We start from the raw sequence: 20,767 nt of genomic DNA, 5'->3' as shown, positions 1-20,767 counted from the left end.
CCCGGCCCCCACCCTGTAGACCAGAGTCCCTCTCTCTGGGAAGTGCAGTGTATCTAGCTTTGAGTGAACAGGAATCCAAGCCTCTGGGTGGAGCAGCACCCCTTATCCATCCAGGCATTCCTAGGTCCCGGGGGGAGGCGGTGCTGGCAGAGAGACCCTGGCAGGCAGCTGGCTCAGCCTGACACTGCAACCCCTCACTGCCCCCACTTCTCTGCTGTGTGACCTTGGGCAGGTTACATAACTTGCTGAGTTTTGGTTCTCAAATTAATAGGGACAATAATTCGTTCTCAAAGAATTGCTAAGAGATTAAACACGTAATCTCTCTATGCCAGGGGGTCAGAATAGCACAGACTGGGTGGCTTAAATGAGTTCATTTTCTCATAGAAATTAATTTTCTCACCATCTGGTGGCTGGAAGTCCAAGATCAAGGTGTCGGCAGGGTTGGTTTCTGGTGAGGCCCCTCTTGCCGCTCGCAGAGGGTGGGCCGCCTTCCTGCTGTGTCCTCCGTGGCCATGGCCAGGCTCAGTGTGTGCACTCTCCTGGTGTCTCTTGCTTCTTACAAGGATATGAGTCCTGTTGGATTAGGACCCCCCACCCTCATGACCTCATTTAACCTTATTAATCTCTTGGAAGGCCCTGTCTCCAAACAGTCACTTTGGGTTTAGGGCTTCAACCTAAGAACCCTGTAGGGGCACGGTCTGTGCAGGGGGTGACAGCTGAGCTTGACCTGGGCTCAGGCCTCATCTGCCTAGCCAATGCTCTCTGCCTCTCCCCTGAGGCTGGGGTGGAGCAGCCACACCTGAAGAGCCAGGTCCCCCACGCCACCCCCTGCTCCCCCTCCAGCCTCCCCTCCCCCCTCCAGCCCCCAGCTCCCCCTCCAGCCCCCAGCTCCCCCTCCAGTCCACAGCTTCCCCCTCCAGCCCCACCTCCCCCCTCCAGTTCCCAGCTCCCCCCTCCAGCCCCTCACACTCCCTCTCCAGCCCCCAACTCCCCCCTCCAGCCCCTCTTGCTCCCCCCTCCAAGCCCCCCTCACCTCTCCAGCCCCCAGCCCCCCTCCTCCTTTCAGCTCCCCCCCTCCAGCTCCCAGCCCCACCTGAGCTCTCCACTCCCCCCTCCAGCCCCACCTCCAGTTCTCAATTACTTGTCACAGCAGTTGGCTGCCTCTTGGGTAAATTGTGCATCAGAAGATGCTCTCCAAAGCATGGCCCCATGCTGGTGTCCTTGATTTCATTTTGATTATTCATATTAGTGGGACCTCCGCTGTCTAGCCAGGGGTGGTAATTAGGGTAAGTGCTGGGTACAGGCCAGGTCCACGCTGGCATGGGCCGGTGAGCTCCTGTGACAGCCACCCCAGCCTCCTCTCAGAAGAACAGTGCTCACACAGGGCGTGCTGCAGGCGGCCCAGCCAGGGCCGGTGTCGGGCCGGGGCACACGTGTTCCGGAGCAACAGCGGAACTGCTGATGACGCCATGGGAGCACCCCACAACACGCCACCCGCTGGGGCCGGCAGGGACCCCCGGGCAGCCCCTGCCCTGTGCCTGAGCCAGCTTGGCCCCGGGCATGTCCTGTCTGTCACCCTCCCCTGTCCCAGGCTTCCTGGGCACACAGTCCCCCTCCACCACCTGGGCAGGCCCAGGTCCCCACCGGGCTGCAGCACTCTGAACAATCTTCCCTCTGGCCGAGGTGACCCGCTGTGGCCTGGAAATGAGGATCGATCCTGCTGACCCAGAGCCCCCAGGTTGATTCCAGAAATTCCCTTCCTCCTCCTGCACCCCTAGCCCAGACCCTACCCTCACGGGTCATCGAGTCCCCCAGCTGCTGCCTGTAGGAAGGGGGAAGGGCGGGGAGGAGACCTCCGGTGCGCGCTCATTAACCTTCCTTTCACACAGCGCTCTTTTCCCTGTGGAAATCTCCTTTCCCGCTGATTCATTACGTGGCGGGAAGCAGAGCATGACATGTTAAAAGCCGTCTTGATAGTATTTGATATTCAGTACTAACAACTCACCACCTCTGAGGAGGGGGTTTCTCCCCCCACCGGAGGGGGAGGGAGGCAATCTGCATATTGGATGTTTCAAGACAGTAGGTAATTTACATTAAGCATCCAGAAATTCTCTGCTCGCAATCTGTCACCCTTCACTGGGTTTTCATTTTATAACCTTCACGACCGCAGGAGGGGAGGAAGAGCAGGGAGAAGGCAGTGGGGGACCCCCACAGGGGCCTGGGGCTGGAGCAGAAGCCCCATCTGAGGACTGAGCACACCATTGTCAGGGATGACGGGCCCTGGCCAAGGGTGACCGGATGTCTGCCACTGGGGACTGGCAAGCCCACCCCGCCCCCGAGACCTCTGGGCGTGCTGTGGCCACTTGGCCGGAAGCCAGAGATGGGTTTCTTCTCTCCGGACAGCCAAGTTCAGAGTCGGTGGGGGTTTCCCCAAGGTCACTGGCTCTGGTTCCATGAGCAGTGTCTGCTCCAAGTGGCCCAGAGGCAGACGCCACGCCCAGGAGCTCCAGGGGACTGGACGGTTCTGCTCCCAGACCTGCAGCGCCTGCAGAACTGAGGCTCAGGATGGAGCTGTGTTCCCCATCCTGGCCACATGGGGGGAACCCCTGGAGTGCTCTTCACAAAGCCTGGGCACCACCCCAAACCGAGGGTATCAGAACCCCCCGGCTGGGGCTGGGGACAGACACTGGGACGTGCCATCTGTATGTGCAATACTGCAGGGGGGGGCGCTTGAGTCCTGTGTGCCCCCCCCCACCCATCTGTAAAATGAGGAGCCTGGGAAAGGCGCTCAGCCAAGGGGCCCAGGGCATGGGGACAGGCCGGGGAACCCTGGCCCTCACTGCTGCCTCAGCCAGGCCCCCTCTGCTATTAGCTGACTTCCATATTGGATTTCCAGGTGAAGGTTTATTTGATAAACAGGTTCCATAATGGCCATGAGGTTTGCACACCCCTGGCCTAGGCCTTCCATTCCAGCTGCTGGGGACAAGGTGGCCTGAGCCAGCAGGAGCACAGCCCCCTGGTGCTGCTGGAGGGTTCCCCAAGGGACCCCACGGCGGGGGCTGCCCACCTGAGGAAAGGGGGGTCAAACTCACCACCACACCCTGCCCGTGCCCACCCATAGCGCTCCAAACAGGCACCCATGACTTCAAGCCCCAAGACCAGACAGCCTGTAGAGCTAGGGGACAGGAGCCCTCGGCACCCCGCCCATTTCCTTTATGACCTGCCAGAACCCAAGACCCGCTGAGATCAGGCCCATGGGCCCCAGTGCTGGTGAAGCCCCAAGGCCTTCTGGAAGAGCCTCAGCAGGATGGAGCGGACGGCAAGGACCATGAGTGTGCCCTCGGGGCAGGTGTGCAGGAAAGGACGAGCACCCACGGGAATTCCGGGCAGATCACAACCCTCCCTTTGCAAAACTACAGAAGTTCCATCTAACGGTGCCGGTGCTGACAAGGTGGACTCCGGGGAGCTGCCCTCCCAGCCCCTGGCGTGCGAGGCTGAGCCTTCTGTGGATTTCACTGCAAGAACCCCCGTCCCCGTAGCATCGGCCATGGGGCGAGGCCAGCGGTTTGTGCTGCGTGTCACCATCCTCGCCGCGCACGGCTGTGACAGCAGCAGCTCTGTTGGGTACACGTGAGGTGGCCTCGGGAGTGGATCAGGTTTCCTCTGAGCCACCATGTCAAGCAGATGCTATGCTACCCCCATTGTATAGATGAGGAAACTGAGGCTCAGGGCTCGTGACTTGCTCCAATTTACACAGCAAGTAAAGACCAAAATCTGGACTCAAATCCAGGTGGAAATCTCCTTTCCCGCTGATTGATTATGTGGCAGGAAGCAGAGCATGACATGTTAAAAACCATCTTGATAGTATTTGATATTCAGTACTAACAACTCACCACCTCTGATGAGGGGGCTTCTCCCCCTACCGGAGGGGGAGGGAGGCAGTCTGCATATTGGATGTTTCAAGATAGTAGGTAACTTACATTAATCATCCAGAAATTCTCTGGCCCAGCCCCTGCCCGCTGTGTAGACTGTCTCCCTGTGCGTCTGTGTCCTGGCGCCCCTCACAGACAAGGGCTGGCGACGTGAGTCGTAGCAGACAGCCCTTCCCCCGGGTCCATGTGAGAAACTCAGCCACAGGAGGAAGGAATTGTTCTTGTATCGGCAAAGTCACCGGTGTCTCTCTGGTGTGACCCTGAGCCCTGCTCCTCCCAGACTGCCTGCTCCCCCCACTCGTTCTCCCCTCTCAGCAGCCTGGGTCCCTCCTGGAGCCTCGGGGCTGTTGGTTCACTGCCTCTGGACCCCAGAGAGAGCTGGGCTGTGCCACGTGCCCAACGTGCCACCCAGGGCTCGGCCACCTCTTGGCCGGGCTGCCGCGGCTGAGAAGGAAGAGCGAGAGAGCAAGCATGAACCCCAGCCAACCCACACACTCGGCCAGGCAAGTCTGTGTATTTTAGACTTCTGGCCCCATCTTGCCAAGCAGGTGTGGAGACAACCCTCTGCCATTCAGGGACACACCCCTCCCCCGTGTCAATACCAGGGGTAGCAGAGGTCCAGGGCCAAGGAGGGCTGAGCCATCCAGGTGGCTGGCCGGGCATTAGCTGCAGCAGTCCTCTGGGCTAGCCTCCTCCCTGGGACAGTGCTGGGAGCCGGACCCCAACTCCACCTCCTCTCATCTCTGCCACCTGCAGTCTAGGAAGGCCCCTTCTCTTTTCCTCCAGGATCCCTGGAAGAGCCACCCTGCTGCCCTTGGACTCTGGGGGAACCAAAGCCAGTCTCGAGGCATCCACTCCCCTGGCTGGACACAGGGAAGGGAGGGAGGGGGAAGGGCAGGGAGCTCCCCAGCGGGGCCTGGTGGGCTCCCCTTCCCTCCTGATTTGTCCCTCCAGCCAGCCTCCTAGCAGACCTGGGGCTGCGCTCTGGGAGGGCCTGGGTCCCATGCTTCTAGGCGGCATCCACACCCCCTGGCCCTGACCACCCTCCTCTGTCTCCCCCAGTCCACGGCATCAAGTGGACCTGCAGCAATGGCAACAGCAGCGCGGGCTTCTCGGTGGAGCAGCTGGTGCAGCAGATCCTCGACAGCCACCAGACCAAGCCGCAGCCGCGGACCCACAACTGCCTGTGCACCGGCAGCTTGGGTGAGCGGGGCCCCGGGGGGCAGCTGGGCGCAACAGGACCGGGGCCGAGGGCCATCTGCCAGGCAGCGGGCACACCTTTCCTCTTCAGGGGTCGCAGTGATGTCCAGGGAGGGAAGGGGGTCGGCCCGGAGTCAAGTGACAACACGGCACCCAGGACCCACCCACCGTCGTCCTGCCCCACTAGCTGCAGGATAACCCACTTGGGCAGGAGAGAGCGGCTTCCAGGGAGGCAGCTCCCCTAGGAGTGGGGGCAGCAGAGCTGAGGGGTGCATGCGGATGGGCTCCAGGCCTCAGACCACCCACGGCAGTGCCCTGCAGGCCTCCTCAGACCACCCACGGCAGTGCCCTGCAGGCCGCCTCAGACCACCCATGGCAGTGCCCTGCAGGCCTCCTCAGACCACCCACGGCAGTGCCCTGCAGGCCTCCTCAGACCACCCACGGCAATGCCCTGCAGGCCTCCGCTGCCCTTGGGCTGTGTCCGCAAGAAGCCCATGTTCCCGGGCACCAGACCAACCCTGGCTTTTCAGGAAAATCTGTTCTGAACCAATGAGACCCCTCCCACTGAAACTCTTTCTTTAAGGACCGTCCTCTTGGAGAATGTGAAGTGTCCAGCATTATGCATCTGAATGTATCTTTTTCCGATAATGGCATTTGCTCTTTGAAATGTGCATTCTCTACTCCCTGAGCTGCCTTAATTAGCCATTTCCATTAGAGGGTCACGTCACTTCTCCGCGCCGTCTTCACGTGTGTAGGCATCCTGGTGGCGAAGCTGTAACAGGGTCAGGGGACCAGTCACCCTTCTACAAAGAGAAAAATGGCCCTTATCCGACGGACTGAAAATGATGACAGAGGGGGAGAGGGGAGAGAAGCTGTCCCCCCCGGACGCAAGGCCCAACTCACTGGAGCTCAGAAGCACTCTGCGCTGGGCCTCTTCCTTCGCCGCTGAACTAGGGGCTTGGGGCTCTGTCCTGGCTGCGTCTTAGGAAAAACTGTCCCACAAAGAGCTGAGGACAGGCCAGCTAGCTAAAGAGAGGATGGTGGCCCCAAATACCTTTTGGCCTCCGGAGCAAAGTCTGACCGATCGCCCATTGGTCCCTGCCAAGAGCTAATCCACAGAGTGCCTCGCTCAAAAACACGCCCCTCCCTCTCTGCTCCCTGTCCCATGGTGGTTCCCACTACCTGGCGGAAAGGGACTCCCTGAAGGGACTCCCTGAAGTGCCGTGCCCCATGAGCAGGGGTGGAGGCCTCCAGCAGCCGGACAGAGGGACCAGGCATCCATCCTAGGCTGAGCCCCCGGCCAGCAAGAGCCTTCCCAGGGAAGGCGTCTGCTCTGACAGTGGAAGGGGTTGCCCTGGAGATGGCATCCTCTCCAACCTCTCCTTCCCCGCCTCCCCTGTCCTGGGGCACTGCAGTCACTATTTGAAAAGCAAGTCAAGGATGGTGTGGAGCAGGGGTCCCCAAACTTTTTACACAGGGGGCCAGTTCACTGTCCCTCAGACCGTTGGAGGGCCGGACTATAAAAAAAATCCTGAACAAATCCCTATGCACACTGCACATATCTTATTTTAAAGTAAAAAAAAAACAAAATGGGAACAAATACAATATTTAAAATAAAGAACAAGTAAATTTAAATCAACAAACTGACCAGTATTTCAATGGGAACTATGGGCCTGTTTTTGGCTAATGAGATGGTCACTGTCCGGTTCCATATTTGTCACTGCTAGCCATAACAAGTGATATGGTGCACTTCTGGAGCTGTGACGTGTGCGTCCCACATCACTGTACATGAGCGACGCCGTGCTTTGAAGACCGCCACATACAGTACTCTCACTGACCACCAATGAAAGAGATGCCCCTTTGGAAGTGCGGTGGGGGCCGGATAAATGGCCTCAGGGGGCCGCATGCGGCCCGCGGGCCGTAGTTTGGGGACCCCTGGTGTGGAGGAAGGTGACACAGGGTGTGTGAGAGCCCCGGGACTTAGGGTTGGGGGCCCCAGAGCCTGAGGGACTGCGCCACGCCTGCCCTGGGGGCTCAGGGACCTGCCTAGGCTCCCCAGCAGGGCTGTGCCAGGTCCCAGCTGCTCAGAGATGGGGCCTGCCGCAGCCCCGGCTCTGACTCTCTCTTTGTGTGCGTGCATGTGTGTGTGTGCGTGTGCTTCTGATCTCTGCAGGAGCGGGCAGCAGTGTGCATCACAAGTGTAACAGTGCCAAACACCGCATCATCTCGCCGAAGGTGGAGCCACGGACAGGGGGCTACGGGGGCCACTCGGAGGTGCAGCACAATGATGTGTCCGAGGGCAAGCACGAGCACAGCCATGGCAAGGGTTCGGGCCGTGAGAAGAGGAACGGCAAGGTAGCCAAGCCCGTGCTGCTGCACCAGAACAGCACTGAGGTCTCCTCCACCAACCAGGTCGAGGTCCCCGACACCACCCAAAGCTCCCCCGTGTCCATCAGCAGCGGTCTCAACAGTGACCCCGACATGGTGGACAGCCCTGTGGTCAGCGGCGTGTCCAGCATGGCGGTGGCCTCCGTGATGGGGAGCTTGTCCCAGAGTGCCACGGTGTTCATGTCGGAGGTCACCAATGAGGCCGTGTACACCATGTCCCCCACCTCCGGCCCCAACCACCACCTCCTGTCACCCGACGCCTCGCAAGGCCTTGTCCTGGCCATGAGCTCCGACGGCCACAAGTTCGCCTTCCCCACCACGGGCAGCTCGGAAAGTCTGTCAATGCTGCCCACCAACGTGTCCGAAGAGCTGGTCCTCTCCACCACCCTTGACGGTGGCCGGAAGATTCCGGAAACCACTATGAACTTTGACCCCGACTGTTTCCTCAATAACCCAAAGCAGGGCCAAACGTACGGGGGTGGTGGCCTGAAGGCCGAGCTGGTCAGCGCCAACGTCCGGCACTCCCCGCCTGCGGAGAGGGGCTTTAGCTTCAGCACTGTCCTCACCAAGGAGATTAAGACCGAGGACACCTCCTTCGAGCAGCAGATGGCCAAAGAGGCGTACTCCTCGTCTGCAGCGGCCGCGGCGGCTGGCTCCCTCACCCTGACCGCGGGGTCCGGCCTGCTGCCATCGGGCGGTGGCCTGAGTCCCAGCACCACCCTGGAGCAGATGGACTTCAGTGCAATCGACTCCAACAAAGACTACACATCCAGCTTCAGCCAGACGGGCCACAGCCCACACGTCCACCAGACCCCTTCCCCCAGCTTCTTCCTGCAGGATGCCGGCAAGCCCCTCCCCCTCGAGCAGAATGCCCACAGCGGCCTGAGTGACTCTGGGGGCACCTTTGTGATGCCCACGGTGAAAACGGAGGCCTCGTCGCAAACCAGCTCCTGCAGTGGCCACGTGGAGACAAGGATAGAATCTACCTCCTCCCTCCACCTCATGCAGTTCCAGGCCAATTTCCAGGCCATGGCGGCGGAAGGGGAGGTCACCATGGAGACCTCACAGGTGGCCGAAGGGGGCGAGGGTCTGATCAAGTCTGGGGAGCTGCAGGCCTGTAGCTCCGAGCACTATCTACAGCCTGAGAATCCCGGGGTGATCCGCAGCACGGGTGGCGTGCCCATCCTCCCGGGAAATGTGGTTCAGGGACTGTACCCCGTGGCCCAGCCCGGCCTCGGCAACACCTCCAACATGGAGCTCAGCCTGGACCACTTCGACATCTCTTTCAGCAACCAGTTCTCCGACCTGATCAACGACTTCATCTCCGTGGAGGGGGGCAATGGCACCATCTATGGGCACCAGCTGGTGTCGGGGGACGGCGCGGCTCTCTCGCAGTCGGAGGACGGGGCCCGCGCCCCCTTCACCCAGGCGGAGATGTGCATGCCCTGTTGCAGCCCCCAGCAGGGGAGCCTGCAGCTCAGCAGTGCCGAGGGCGGGGCCAGCACCATGGCCTACATGCACGTTGCTGAGGTGGTCTCAGCCGCCTCGGCCCAGGGCACCCTGGGCATGCTGCAGCAGAGCGGCCGGGTGTTCATGGTGACCGACTACTCCCCAGAGTGGTCTTATCCAGAGGTAAGAGGCCACCAACCTCCTCACCTGCTCACCCTCCAGCCTGAAGGTACGGGGAGCTCGTTTGCATGTGGCTCTCCAGACTAGACAGACCAAGTGGTCCCCTCCCTCCGTCCCCGGGTCCCTGGACAGACCCCCATCTCAGCTGGGGTTCTCAGTCTCCATCACAGCCAGGAGCTCTAAAGTCAGGGGTCTCCCTGAGCCCAGGTGGCCCTAGCTCCATCCAGAGCAATCCACTGTCTCCTGGCTTATGTGTTAAGATTCCACCTACATTTTGCTTTGTTTGGGGGGGGGGTATTGGGGAGAGCCTAGGACTGCTACTACAAACAAAACAGAGAAAAAGTATCTGAAAGTGACTGTCATCGAGCATCCGTGTGCACTGCTCGGGCCGTGCAGGGTGCTGGCCAAAGGCCATGCCCCTTCCAGACCCAGGTGCCTGCAGGGGGTCCTGGGAGGATGCCCAGTTCGGGGCTGGTAATGGGGTGCCCTGAGAGGGGAGGGCTTCCCAGAGCCGGACCCTGCTTCAGAGTCCCCATGGGCTGCGGAGAGGAGCATAGTGGTTGAGGGCGTGTCTCAGGGCACTCCAAGGTGTGGATTCTGGCTCTGCCACGACCTTGCCTCTCTGTGACTCAGTTTCCTCAGCTGTAAGATGAGGCTGTAACAGTACCTGCCTCAGGTGTGCAGCCAGGAGCGCTCAGTACAGGCTTTGGCCCGCAGCATGTCATCAGTGAGTACTGGTCACGATTCCTTGGCCATCACGGCTCACAGCCCTGTGTTCCTTTTCACATCCTCCTGCTGTGGAAACGGGCAAGTCCATTGGTTGACTGGGTATGACTGAGGTGGGGTCACCTAGACTGTAGGCCTCAGTGTCACAGTCTTGACCAGGAGGCTCACACCTCCTCTGCCTCCTTTCTTCATGGCAAAGCCAAGGCAGTCTCCATGCCGATACCCCTGGCATTCCAGGCCTGGTGCCACACTTCCTAGCCAGTGACCTTGGGCAGGGAGTGCCCTTCCTCATTGCTGTGTGTGAGAACAGAGTGTGGTGCTCAGGTGGCACCTGTCTCTCTGTCCACCTCCACTGCTTCCCTCCACTGGCCCCCAAGGCTCCGGAAGATGCCAACCTGTGTCCTCTTGTGGCTCCATGTGACTCCATCAGCAATACTGGTCTCAGTGACACTCTCCTAGCACCCAGCACGTTTACCCAGGGTGACAGGTCAGCCCAGCCCCGCAGCTTGCCGGCCGCCATGCGGCGGCGCCTAGGAGAACAGTTCGTAAGGAGAGGGCAGGAGGCGGGGACCAGGCTTCCCTGAGGTCTGACTGAGTCGGGCTCTCTGGGGGTCCGTGTTCTCCCCTGTGGACAGCCGAGAGGGGAGGCCTCGAGGCCTTCCGAGTCCTAGGACCTGGGAGGTTTGGTCCTCGAGACACTTCGAGGCTTCCTGGAGCCTGGGTCCTGCAGGACTTGGAGGGTGGAGGAGGACCCGCCTGCAGGTCCCTAAACTGCGCGGGGGAGAAAGTTCCGCAGCTGGCCACGCGAGGGCGGCACGGGAACAGGAAAGGGAGGACAGTCTGGGCGCCGCTCGGAGGGAGCGTCCGACCCTCGGTGCGTCTGGCTGCCCGGAAACAAAAGCAGCTGCCATTAAATTTGATTTGGAAAATGCTCAGACACCACCCTGCCAGGTCCTTTGGGGCCGATATTACCTAGTGGTGAGACCTCTGCAAAGGTTCCAGGGGCTCTACTCCCCCTACAGTCCCCGGTCCAGCGGCAGGACCACGCCCTCCCAGGCTCTAATGCAGGAAGCCCCACCTCCTCTCCTGCCCCGCCCCTCCCCTCAGAGCCCCCCGCGGACATGCCTGCCCCTCTCCTCCTCCACTGGCCAGAGGCCAGCTTGCTGACCGCGTTAGGAGCCTGCTTCTAGCCAGCTCTGCCATGCCCACGGAGGGCTCTGTGGGGAGACAGCGAGCCCAGGACACTCCCTTGTTTGTAAATGTGGGGTCGTCGCTCAACGCCCCCCACCCCAGCTCTAAAATCAGTGCTGCCCAGGCACCCACTTCCCAGGAATGCTGAGGCTGGAGCCATCTTGCTTTCTCTTTTCAGAGGGTTCCCCTCCCCCGCCCCCGCCCACAGGCAACCCCTACTTCTGTGTGCTACTCCCCTCTTCATCTCCAACTGCGGCTGCTCACCACACGCACGCAGGCATGCGCGATCACACACACACACATACACACCACACACACCACACACACACACACACACACACACACACACACACACACACACACGGGAGGTGCCTTGGGCCCCAGCATCTTCCCCAGGTGCATCGGGAATCTGGGTTCTTTATCCCAGGACTAGGACTTTCCAGGACACAGCGACCTCAGATGGCATTTGTCGCTCCCTCCCCTCCCCCAATCCCTCTGCGTCATCCCCCTTCACCACCACTCCTGCGGAGGAGGCTGCAATTACAGCCTTCAGGTGCCTGCGTCACCACCATTCAGCGCAGCAAGGCGCGCGTCGCCATGGAAACCATCCCCTGAACTGAAGGATGCTGAGCGCATCCTGCGGTGGTTTCCATGGAGAAGGGCCTGATGTTCTCCAGTCATTTCTGCAGCCCTTTGTTCCTCCCCACTGCCCCAGCCTCGTGCTAGCAGCTGCGATGGGCATTATTTTTCTTCTCTATTCTCACACAGTACCTGTCTACGGCCTTTCCAAATCACTGCTCTCCCACTTCCTAAGAAACAGGGAGGACTGTTCCCTGAGCTGGCCTCTGGCGCAACCAGGCGTCCAAGGGTCAGGTTCTGCCTGGGTTGTGGGACATGCTTCCCAGCCCTGCACCGCCCCCAGCCCTGCCTCTCCAACAGACCTCCACATCTTCCTACTGAGCCAGTTAGCAGAACCAAAGAATATAAGGCCAGAGGGTCCCCTGGAGATCAGATGCCAACCAGAGAAGCTGGGCACTTGCCTGAGAACACACAGCCCCTGAGGGACAAGAGCAGGCCTCCTGCTATTGGCTCCTCATCTTGTGCCCTCTCCCCACTGCCCTCCAAACTCTGGTTGCCTGGCTGTAGAATGATTTCTTCAAAGCCTGCTGGGCCCAGAGGAGGCCCCACCCACGAGCACAGGGGACATGCCTTCCAGCCCGGGAGAGTGCCTTCCATAGTGGAACCGATGGAAGCCACCTCCGCCTCATCTGTCCAAAGACCCTATGCCAGCTCTGGGCTGGTCTGGGTTCCAGGAACATTGTGAGAACCTCAAGAACAAGCCCCATGTTGAGGCTGGAGGTCTCTCCAGAGCAGGGATGGGCCAGTGCCAAGGAGAGGTCACCCAAGAACAGGTGACTGAGCAGGAGAGAGGGTCTTGCTGGCCTGGGCAGCAGGAGGAGCGCTGGGGTCTGGCCTCTGTCCTGGGGAATTGGAGGAAGGAGGCCTTGGGCCCCACATTTCTCATGCCCTCCACTGCACCATAACTCCAGTAGACGTGCCTTTGGGCCTCCTCCTGCCCAGACACTGGGTGGCACTCGGTGCCTTGTCCTGGGCAGCTCCTGGCCTCCCTTTGGGAGGGTGGATGGACACCCCTGCCCTCTGTCCCCCTTACCACCTGGGACAGCCTCCCCCACTCAGTAACTGGGCCCTCCCTTCAGCTGTCTGAACCCTGATAGGGGACCTACCACTCACTGTCCACATCAGACATGATACAATGCAAGGAGGTACCAGGAATCACTAAGCAGGGACGGGATGTGAAGCAGGACTGACCAGGGCGTGGCCTGGCAGGTCCCAGCAGGAGATCCAGAAGCAGCGGAGACTTTCCCCCTGGGTGACAGTGTGTCTGGGGTCCTTGGGGGTGAGGCCATTTTCCCTGGAGCTGGGCAAGGCCAAAGCCCCCTCCCACTCCCTTCCCCAGCCCAGCCCCCACCCCCGCCTGCGGGAGCAGCTGCAGCCCCAGCCTGGCTGCCCTCACATCAGCGCCTGCCTGTGCAGTGCGCATGCAGGGAGGGGCCCCTGTGGCTGTGTGGGTGGCAGCACGGACAAATGCCCTGGTGGCTCAGCACAGAGATGGGCTCACACCCACCTCGTTCCCAACCCCCAGCTCTAAGCCCCTCTGCTGCCTGGAGCAACTCCTTTTTCTGTTTCGCCTTCTTCCTGGTCACCTTCATCCCCCCTTTCCACCCTCCCCATCCCCACCACACCCTGGGTCTCTTCCCATGATTCCACTGGAACTTCCAGTCTCTGTGGGGACACTAAGATGCTCAGGCCTGTTTTTCCAAACTCAAAATTGTCCACAAACAAATGACTCTCCTCCACTTCCTTCCAGGGGGTCCCACTTTCTCAGGTGCTGAAAAGGTTTGAAAACTCTGTGTTCTTTCTGCCCAGAACCAAAAGTGATGCCCGAGGGGGCCATGGGTCCGACCTGCCGGCCCTGTGCCGCATCTGGGGGCTCTGAGGGACCAGGGGAGGAGGCCTGGGGTCCCCTTTTCCTGCTGCAATCCTGAAACCGCCGTTCTCCAAAGTCAGGGCTTACCCACGGAGGCCTGCATCCCCCATCCGTCCCCTGTCCCTCCCACCTCCCTCCCTCGGTGGCTGACACTCATCCCTGCTGTCTGTCCCCACCCCCCAGGGAGGAGTGAAGGTCCTCATCACAGGCCCATGGCAAGAAGCCAGCAATAACTACAGCTGCCTGTTCGACCAGCTTTCAGTGCCTGCGTCCCTGATTCAGCCTGGAGTGCTGCGCTGCTACTGCCCAGGTGAGGTGTCCTGCGCCCGCACGGCCAGGGCCTGGCACGGGCCCGGGTGACCCCGGGTCACTTCATTACTCTGGGCCTCACATTCCTCAGCCATGAAGAAGTGGGTGCCGCGGCCCTGGCCTGTTGGCTCGGTCATTTGGAGTGTTGTCCTAAAACACCATGGTTGCTGGTTCAAGCCCCAATCAAGGGCACATATGGGGAGCGACCAATGAATGCACAGCTAAGTGGAACAACGAATAAATGATTCTCTCTCTGTCTCTCTAAAATCAATGAGAAAAAAAAAAGGTGGTCCCTAGATCGGCTATTACAACGTCATCTGTTCTGACTCATGGACCACATATCAGACAGGGACACGGGCACAGCTGGCGGGGATTCTGAATGGTGAGGGGACTCTGTGGAGAACAGCACACCCAGGACTGGCTGCAGCAGGAAGCTCTAACCTCCGCTGACCGCACAGGTCTCTGGAGCTGGTGAGCGCTGGGCGGATAGAAGGGCCGACAGGAGCCGCCTGGAGTCAGAGGCCACCTTTGCCGGAGGGCAGATGTCTCTCCTGCCCACGTGCCCCACAGCTCAAGCTAACCGAGCGTTGTAAGAACAAGAGAGCCGAGGCCCTGGGGTCCATAGGGTCAGCCCCCCTGGGGCCCAGAGCAGGTCAGAGAGGAATGGGGAAGGCCTAGTGGGCGATGGGGAGTGGGGTGTCAACCTAAGAACAATCCGCACAAACCCCGTGTGATTGGATGAGGCCACCCACCCCGTGCCCAGGAGAATGCGCTTCTGGGGTCAGGGTCAGGAGCCCGTGTGCTGTCACTCAGGGCCTCTTCATCATCTACTTAGCTTGGTGTCCCCGTCTGGTCAACTCATCCTCGATCTCTGGCACTGCTACCTCCCTGGTGGCCTGTCCGCTCCGTGCGGGGTCACCAAGTCTCCCCAGGGCTCGAAGGGTGCCTGGCACATCACAGGAAACAGAGCGTTGCTTGTACGGGAATCTGTCCCTAGAGCTCACTCTTCCTGTTCCCTGTGCTGGTTCCGGGGCCACCGCTTGGCTGGCCCCTCGCACACACCTTTAGCCCCAGGGCTGACCTGTCCAGCTTGCCCAGGCAGTGAATGGAGCCACAAACGGGGTGGGGGGGTGGCAAGGGCAGAGGGTCCCAGCCACCTTATCTAGAGCCAGGGCGCCTGCACAGGACAGAGAGAGCCCTCTCTGTGGAGGGCTGCTGATGACAGAGAGAAGTGGGGGTGGGGCCTCAGGGCGGCAGCATTAGGAGCTGGTGCCAGGTGCCAGTTTCCTCCTGGGTGGTCCAGCCTGCGCCTGGGGTTGCCCTGCTTGTTCGTGCCCCCCTCCGTCCCGAGTTTACGGGAAGCTTCTTCCTTCCCCTCCCACCCCCACCCCCGTGGAATACTCCAGAGCCAGGCACCCAGCCCCTCCCTCACCACAAATATTCCAGGGGGCCAGGGCTGCACCCCCTCCCTGCTGGCCCTGACCCTACTAGCTGCCTGGCTGGCTCCCGAGGACCCACACGACCCCTTTGGCTGCTGGCAGCCCTGCCCGTCCTGGAGCACAGCCATCTGAGCTGGCCGGCTGGGGCAGCCCGTCACAGCGGGGGGCTGAGTGCGACTAACCAGCAGGGTCCAGGGAGAGGGCGTTGTGCTTCTAAGCTGTCCACTTATCACTTGCTGCTGGAACAGGCCTCTCCTGGCCTATAAATAGATGCCGCTTCCTATACCTGACCCTCGCCTGGTGGAGGACCCCGGCTGCGCCTGTCCTAAGCTATCTGGCCCTTTGCTTGCCCTCTGGATGCTGTCCCAGGCCAGGACCTGGCAAGCCCTGGGGGGGGGTCAGCTACAGGGCAGAGTGACCCAATCAGCCAGTTACCATCTGTGCGACCAGCTCAGTGGTTGTTTCCACGTCTTTCAAAACCAGCCAGATGGGTGAGAGTGGAAGGTGGGGGGTGGTCCCCAAAGCTCCCGCTCACGTGCTCGGTCCCTAGAGGAGCTCCACGGCTGAGGCCTCCGCTCTCGCTGGCCTGAAGGTGAGGAGGCGAGCACCAGGCCTGCCGGGGATCTCAGCGGGCAGCCCTCCTGGCCCCACAGCACTCTGGGTCCCCGGAGCTGGCTGGCGGGCTGTGCTGCCAGTTAGGTTCTTCTAACAGACTGCACCTGGGCCCGACAGATGACAGGGGCAAGAAGCCACAGCCCCCAAGGCACATGGAGCGTGGGGCCTGCTGCCAGAGCACCCTGCCATTCTGCGACTGACCGCAGCCGGCACCCCTGTGGGACATCTCGGTTTGAGGCCCAAACAGAAACGTGCCTCTCTGTACAAGAGCTCGGGGTGCATTCATCCACCCATTCATTTCTCCATTTGTCGGCTAGTCTGGCAGGTACTGGGTAGGTAGGTGCCTGGCAATGAGCAAAACGTAAGACCCAGACGCGGACCCTGACCCTGACTGTGGGGGACAAGGCTGGCTGCTTAAGGGGTCATCCCTGGTTTCCTGGGTGCTTGAGGAAGCTGGAGCTGAACTTGGAGGAACACCTGAAGTCAGAACCCAACCAGCCTCACTGAAAAGAAGGGTTCAGAGACCTCTGAGCACAGCCGGCCACCTCGGGGGCTGGGAGTAACATAGGAAGAGGGCCACCGGGAGTGAGTGGGGAGGGTCATAGGGACCACAGATGACCACTACCCACCAGCCTGGCACACCTGCTAGAGCAAGATGGAGGGGGCTGTACAACCCTGACCCAGAGCACCATTCTGGGCCGCTCCACCACCACTGCTGGCCGCAGAAGACACGTCTCCTACAAGATTCAGTGGCACTCCCAAGCCAGGAAGAGGACAGGCAAGCCAGGGCACAGAGTGAAGGGTGGGACAGCCACGGAGGAGGACTTCGGACCCAGGAAAGGCAGCCAAGCTCAGAAGAAGAGATAGGAGCCACTGACAAGAAGATTTTGCCTTGGGGTTTTTGGATGGCCCTACCCTGGATGCCCGGGAAGTCACTGAAAGGCAAAAGATGACATTTCAAATGAGGTGAGCGAGTACACAGCATTTTGAAGCGATTCATTCAACAGTTACTGGGTGGCCACAGCACACCAGGCAATGACCTTGGTCCTGGGCATAGACAGATCAGGACAGACCTAGTCCCAGCTCCCACAGAACTTATACTCTATTGCAGGAAGACAAAAACAAATAAGGAAACAAAGCAATCACCAAGATAACTGGAGAAAACTATATCAGGACACTAAAAATATGGTCACGTGGTACCGTAACTTGGGAAGAGGGCTGTTCCTTCAGATAGACTGACAAGGAGAGGCTTCTCACAGGCTGGGACCTGAATGATGAAAATGGAGCCAGTCATGGGAAGAGTGGGGGAGAGCTTCCAGGCAGAGGACCAAGGAGGTACAAAGGCCGTGAGGCAGGAAGAGGCTTGGGAAGTCAGCAAGCTATAAAGATGGGGGGTGGGGTTGAACATGGCAAGGCTAGAGAAGATAGCAGGGACCAGATCGTGTCCATCCTTCTAAGTCACAGGAAGGAGTTTGGTTTGGTTTTACTTTTCAGTGGGAAGCCCTTAGTGTTAAGTGGGAGTAACTTGATGCAAATTATATCTTTAAAAGCTGATCCTGGGTATGTAGGAGGAAGGATGGCACGAAGGAAGGACAGAAGCAGGGAAACCGTAGGAAAAGGGCAGAGGGGTGATCTCTCCTGACTTGAGTTGAGGAGGAGGGCCCCCTTGGGCAATGCACTCCACTGCTTTACTGTGGGAGCATTGGAATAGGGCTCCCCGGACACCCCCAGCAGGAACAGGTCTCTGCTGTGCTGAGGTGGTCCTCAGCAGAGGCCATGCAGGAGTTTGAGCAAGAAACGATGGGACCCATGCGACAGCAGAGGAGGAGGACAGGAGTGGGCGGACCCAGGACTCCCCGAGGCACTGCGTGTGGGGAGGGAGAGAGTCAGGGAAGCATCCTGTGTGGTGGGCCTGCGTGGGTGGGTTGCTTGCTGGGCTGCTGGGCTGGGCCCGAGGAGGCCACAGGAGGTCCTCTTCACTTGTCTTTCTGGAGAAGGAAGGGCTACCTTGGAATCCCAGCATCTCTGCAGGGTGTGCAAGTGCCAGGCGATGGTGGGAGAGGGACAGCAGTGGAGGAGAACCTTCCGGCTGGGATGTCTGTACAGGGAAGCCCTGCACTCCACCGGGGCCAGCCGAGGGGCAGAGCTGAGCACTGGGCGGGCTCAGGTGGGTGTGTGCTGACCGCCCCTTCTTCCTGTTGGTAAACCAGGCTCATCTCCAGGGCAGCAAGTGACCACAGGCTTGGAGGTCTGCCCGGGGATGCTGTCAGAGCTCCGGAGGTCCTGGCCTTGGCCGGAGGTTCCTGCCCAGAGAGGCTCCGCGGGAGGGCCTCCGGGAGCCACACCCACCGGAGGGCCGCGGTTCAGTTCGTGGTCTGGAGCTGAGCGAACACTCCAGAGTGGAAAGTACAGGGGGAAGAAATCCCACTGGTCACCGTGGGGCAGGGACTTCCTGAAGACTTGCTCCGGGGACGATGGCATAATACATCCACCTGGGCTGGACAGAGGCCACAGACCAACAAGCTGCTCTCCCCGTGGGAAGTGAGGTCTACAGGAGAACTCTGGGGAAGCGAGTTTTACTCTGCCCTGGGGAACGGCTGACCTGGACAGTTTCCTCCAGTCCGTGAGCTTCGGAAAACCAGAGTCCATGCGTCCTCCCTGGAAATCTGTCCTGGGAGGCCCCAGGCACTGGGACCTGGCATTCCAGAAAAGCAGGACAGAGAGCACATTGCCCGGTGCCCACCAGGGGACGAGGCCTGGCGGGGCGGCACGCCCGCCTACACGCCCACCACTGGCCTCCAGGCTACCTCTGTGGATGCAGCCCCCACGACTTCGACAGAAACCCACAGCAGCAGCCTCAACCCCAGAATGAAACGAGTCTCCCCATGTCCCCAGGGCCGGGCTTTCCTTTGGCTGACAAAGAGAATGTCCCATTCGTTCATTCAAACAATGGTCTTCCCTGAGCCTCTGTGGGGGCCGGAGCAGCTCACGAGACCCACGCGAGCCTGCCTTCCCGGAGCTCAAGGTCCAGGCACAGGGGGGAGGCGCAGGCTTCGTGCCAGTAAGCACCCTCCTGCCCCCACCCCAGCTCGGCACCTCTGGGCCACGGCACAGCCCTGCTCTCATCATCGGGGAGACAGAAGAACTTCTAAAAATACACAGAGGGCTGTGCTAAGTGAGTCAGGACAAGCTTGTAGGAAAGGTGAAATAGAAACAAGCACAAAGGAGTCTGAACCCTGTCCAGGGTGAAGGGGACGGGGAGCAGTCAGCCACCATGGGGGAGGGAGGGCTTTCACTCATTCATCTGCTCATTCATTCATTCACTCTGCAAATCTGCTCTGAACTCCTGCTACCAGCCCTCCCCAGGGAGCAGAGGAGCGGAGAGACCATCACAGAACGGGGTGTGGAGTAACCCAGGGTGCCCGGCTCAGTCTGGGGTCTGGAGGAGCTTCCCGGGAGGAGCAGCGCAGCCTTGGGCCTCGGGGCATGACCGGGCACCGGCCAGGATTACACAGGAAGGGGCCACAGGGAATGGACACTCCATGTCCCGAGTGGTGCACCAGGCTGCAGGGTGCCCACTCCCATCCTGACCTCTCTGTATTTTGCTTTCAGCCCACGACACTGGTCTTGTGACCCTACAAGTTGCCTTCAACAACCAGATCATCTCCAACTCAGTGGTGTTTGAGTACAAAGCTCGGGCCCTGCCCACGCTCCCTTCCTCTCAGCATGACTGGCTGTCACTGGACGGTAAGAGCCGCGCTCGAGTCACCTTGCCGGACGCTGTGGGAGAGGGACCCTTGGGGACAAGGTGTGAAAAAGGAGGAAAAGTCCAGGTTTCCATATTCCTAGTCTGAGGCAGGAGGAGAGGGGTGCAGGTGTCGCCACAGGAGGATGGACTGGGTCTCTGGCCGAGTGCGGTGTGTGTCTCCCTGGGACAGAAGGAAGTATGTGAGCTTGGGCCTGCAGCTGTCACTCCTGGCAGGGGTCTCAGTGGTCAGACAAGCCCCCAGGTTGCTGAGAGGCCCTTCTCTTGACAGTCCCCAAGAAGCAGGTCCAAGCATCCTCTGCTTCCCCCCAGGGCTGTTTCCAGAGTGACCTTGAAGTTTCTGGAGGCCATGACCGAGCCCCGGGCCTCTCAGAGATGCAAGTTGTGTGGGAGGCTGGGCAAGGGGCTTGCGATGGCCTATTCCAGGTCCCAAGACCTGGACGGCGAGCTTGTGTGTTCAGTGCTCTGGCCTCTTAGCAATAATGAGCCAGACCTTCTCCCAGAAGCCCTCAAACACCTGTCACCCCGTTTCTGGGCTGGTTTCCCTTTAGCCTGTGCTCTGGACAGCACCTGAAATAAGCCCACGATTATGGGAATGGCTGAGGCGGAAGGGCCAGGGAGCCCCAACAGGCTTCCAGGGAGGAGGCAGGACCTGCGAGCCAAAGACAGGACTCCCAGCCCTGCCAACTTTGTCCATGAGGTTGGTAACCGTTAGCCGCCCCCACACCCCCACCGGGGCACCAGGACCCTTGCACAGAAAAGCTGCCAGAGATGGGCAGGGCTCTCTGAGGTCAGCGGCGACCCTTCCAGGCCTGGCTATGCCCAGGGTGCTAGGCCAACAGTCTCTGCACAGGGACAGAGTGGGAAGGGTGTCTGCACACGGCCTCAGTACCAGGGCAGTCCGCAGAGGTGCCAGTCTGTGGGGGTTCATGCCGGAGACCTCAGCAGCCCCAGGCATTGGGCCTTAGCTAAGCTGACCCTAGTCCTCTGCATGGGTTGGTTTCTAAGCACCACTCCCCTGGCTGCTGGCTGCTGGCTGCTGGAGGACTTCTGGGCTGGGTAC

General features: G+C 60.3%; 1 protein-coding gene across 6 annotated transcripts in view; it reads left to right on the top strand.

The window, feature by feature from the left end:
• The window catches only part of LOC136331685 (calmodulin-binding transcription activator 1-like), a 724,201-nt gene that overhangs the window by 625,413 nt on the left and 78,021 nt on the right, over window positions 1–20,767 (top strand). For all 6 annotated transcript variants that reach the window (XM_066270563.1, XM_066270566.1, XM_066270565.1 and 3 more), the window contains 4 exons: window positions 4,995–5,135; window positions 7,306–9,152; window positions 13,759–13,885; window positions 19,551–19,685. In XM_066270563.1, the coding sequence (XP_066126660.1) occupies window positions 4,995–5,135; window positions 7,306–9,152; window positions 13,759–13,885; window positions 19,551–19,685 (2,250 nt within the window). The remainder of the gene's footprint in view (window positions 1–4,994; window positions 5,136–7,305; window positions 9,153–13,758; window positions 13,886–19,550; window positions 19,686–20,767) is intronic.

This window comes from Saccopteryx bilineata, chromosome 3 (assembly GCF_036850765.1).
Source record: "Saccopteryx bilineata isolate mSacBil1 chromosome 3, mSacBil1_pri_phased_curated, whole genome shotgun sequence".
Taxonomy (NCBI): Eukaryota; Metazoa; Chordata; class Mammalia; order Chiroptera; family Emballonuridae; genus Saccopteryx; species Saccopteryx bilineata.
Note: the sequence above shows the minus strand (reverse complement) of the source record. Positions and strands in the feature narration are given on the sequence as shown.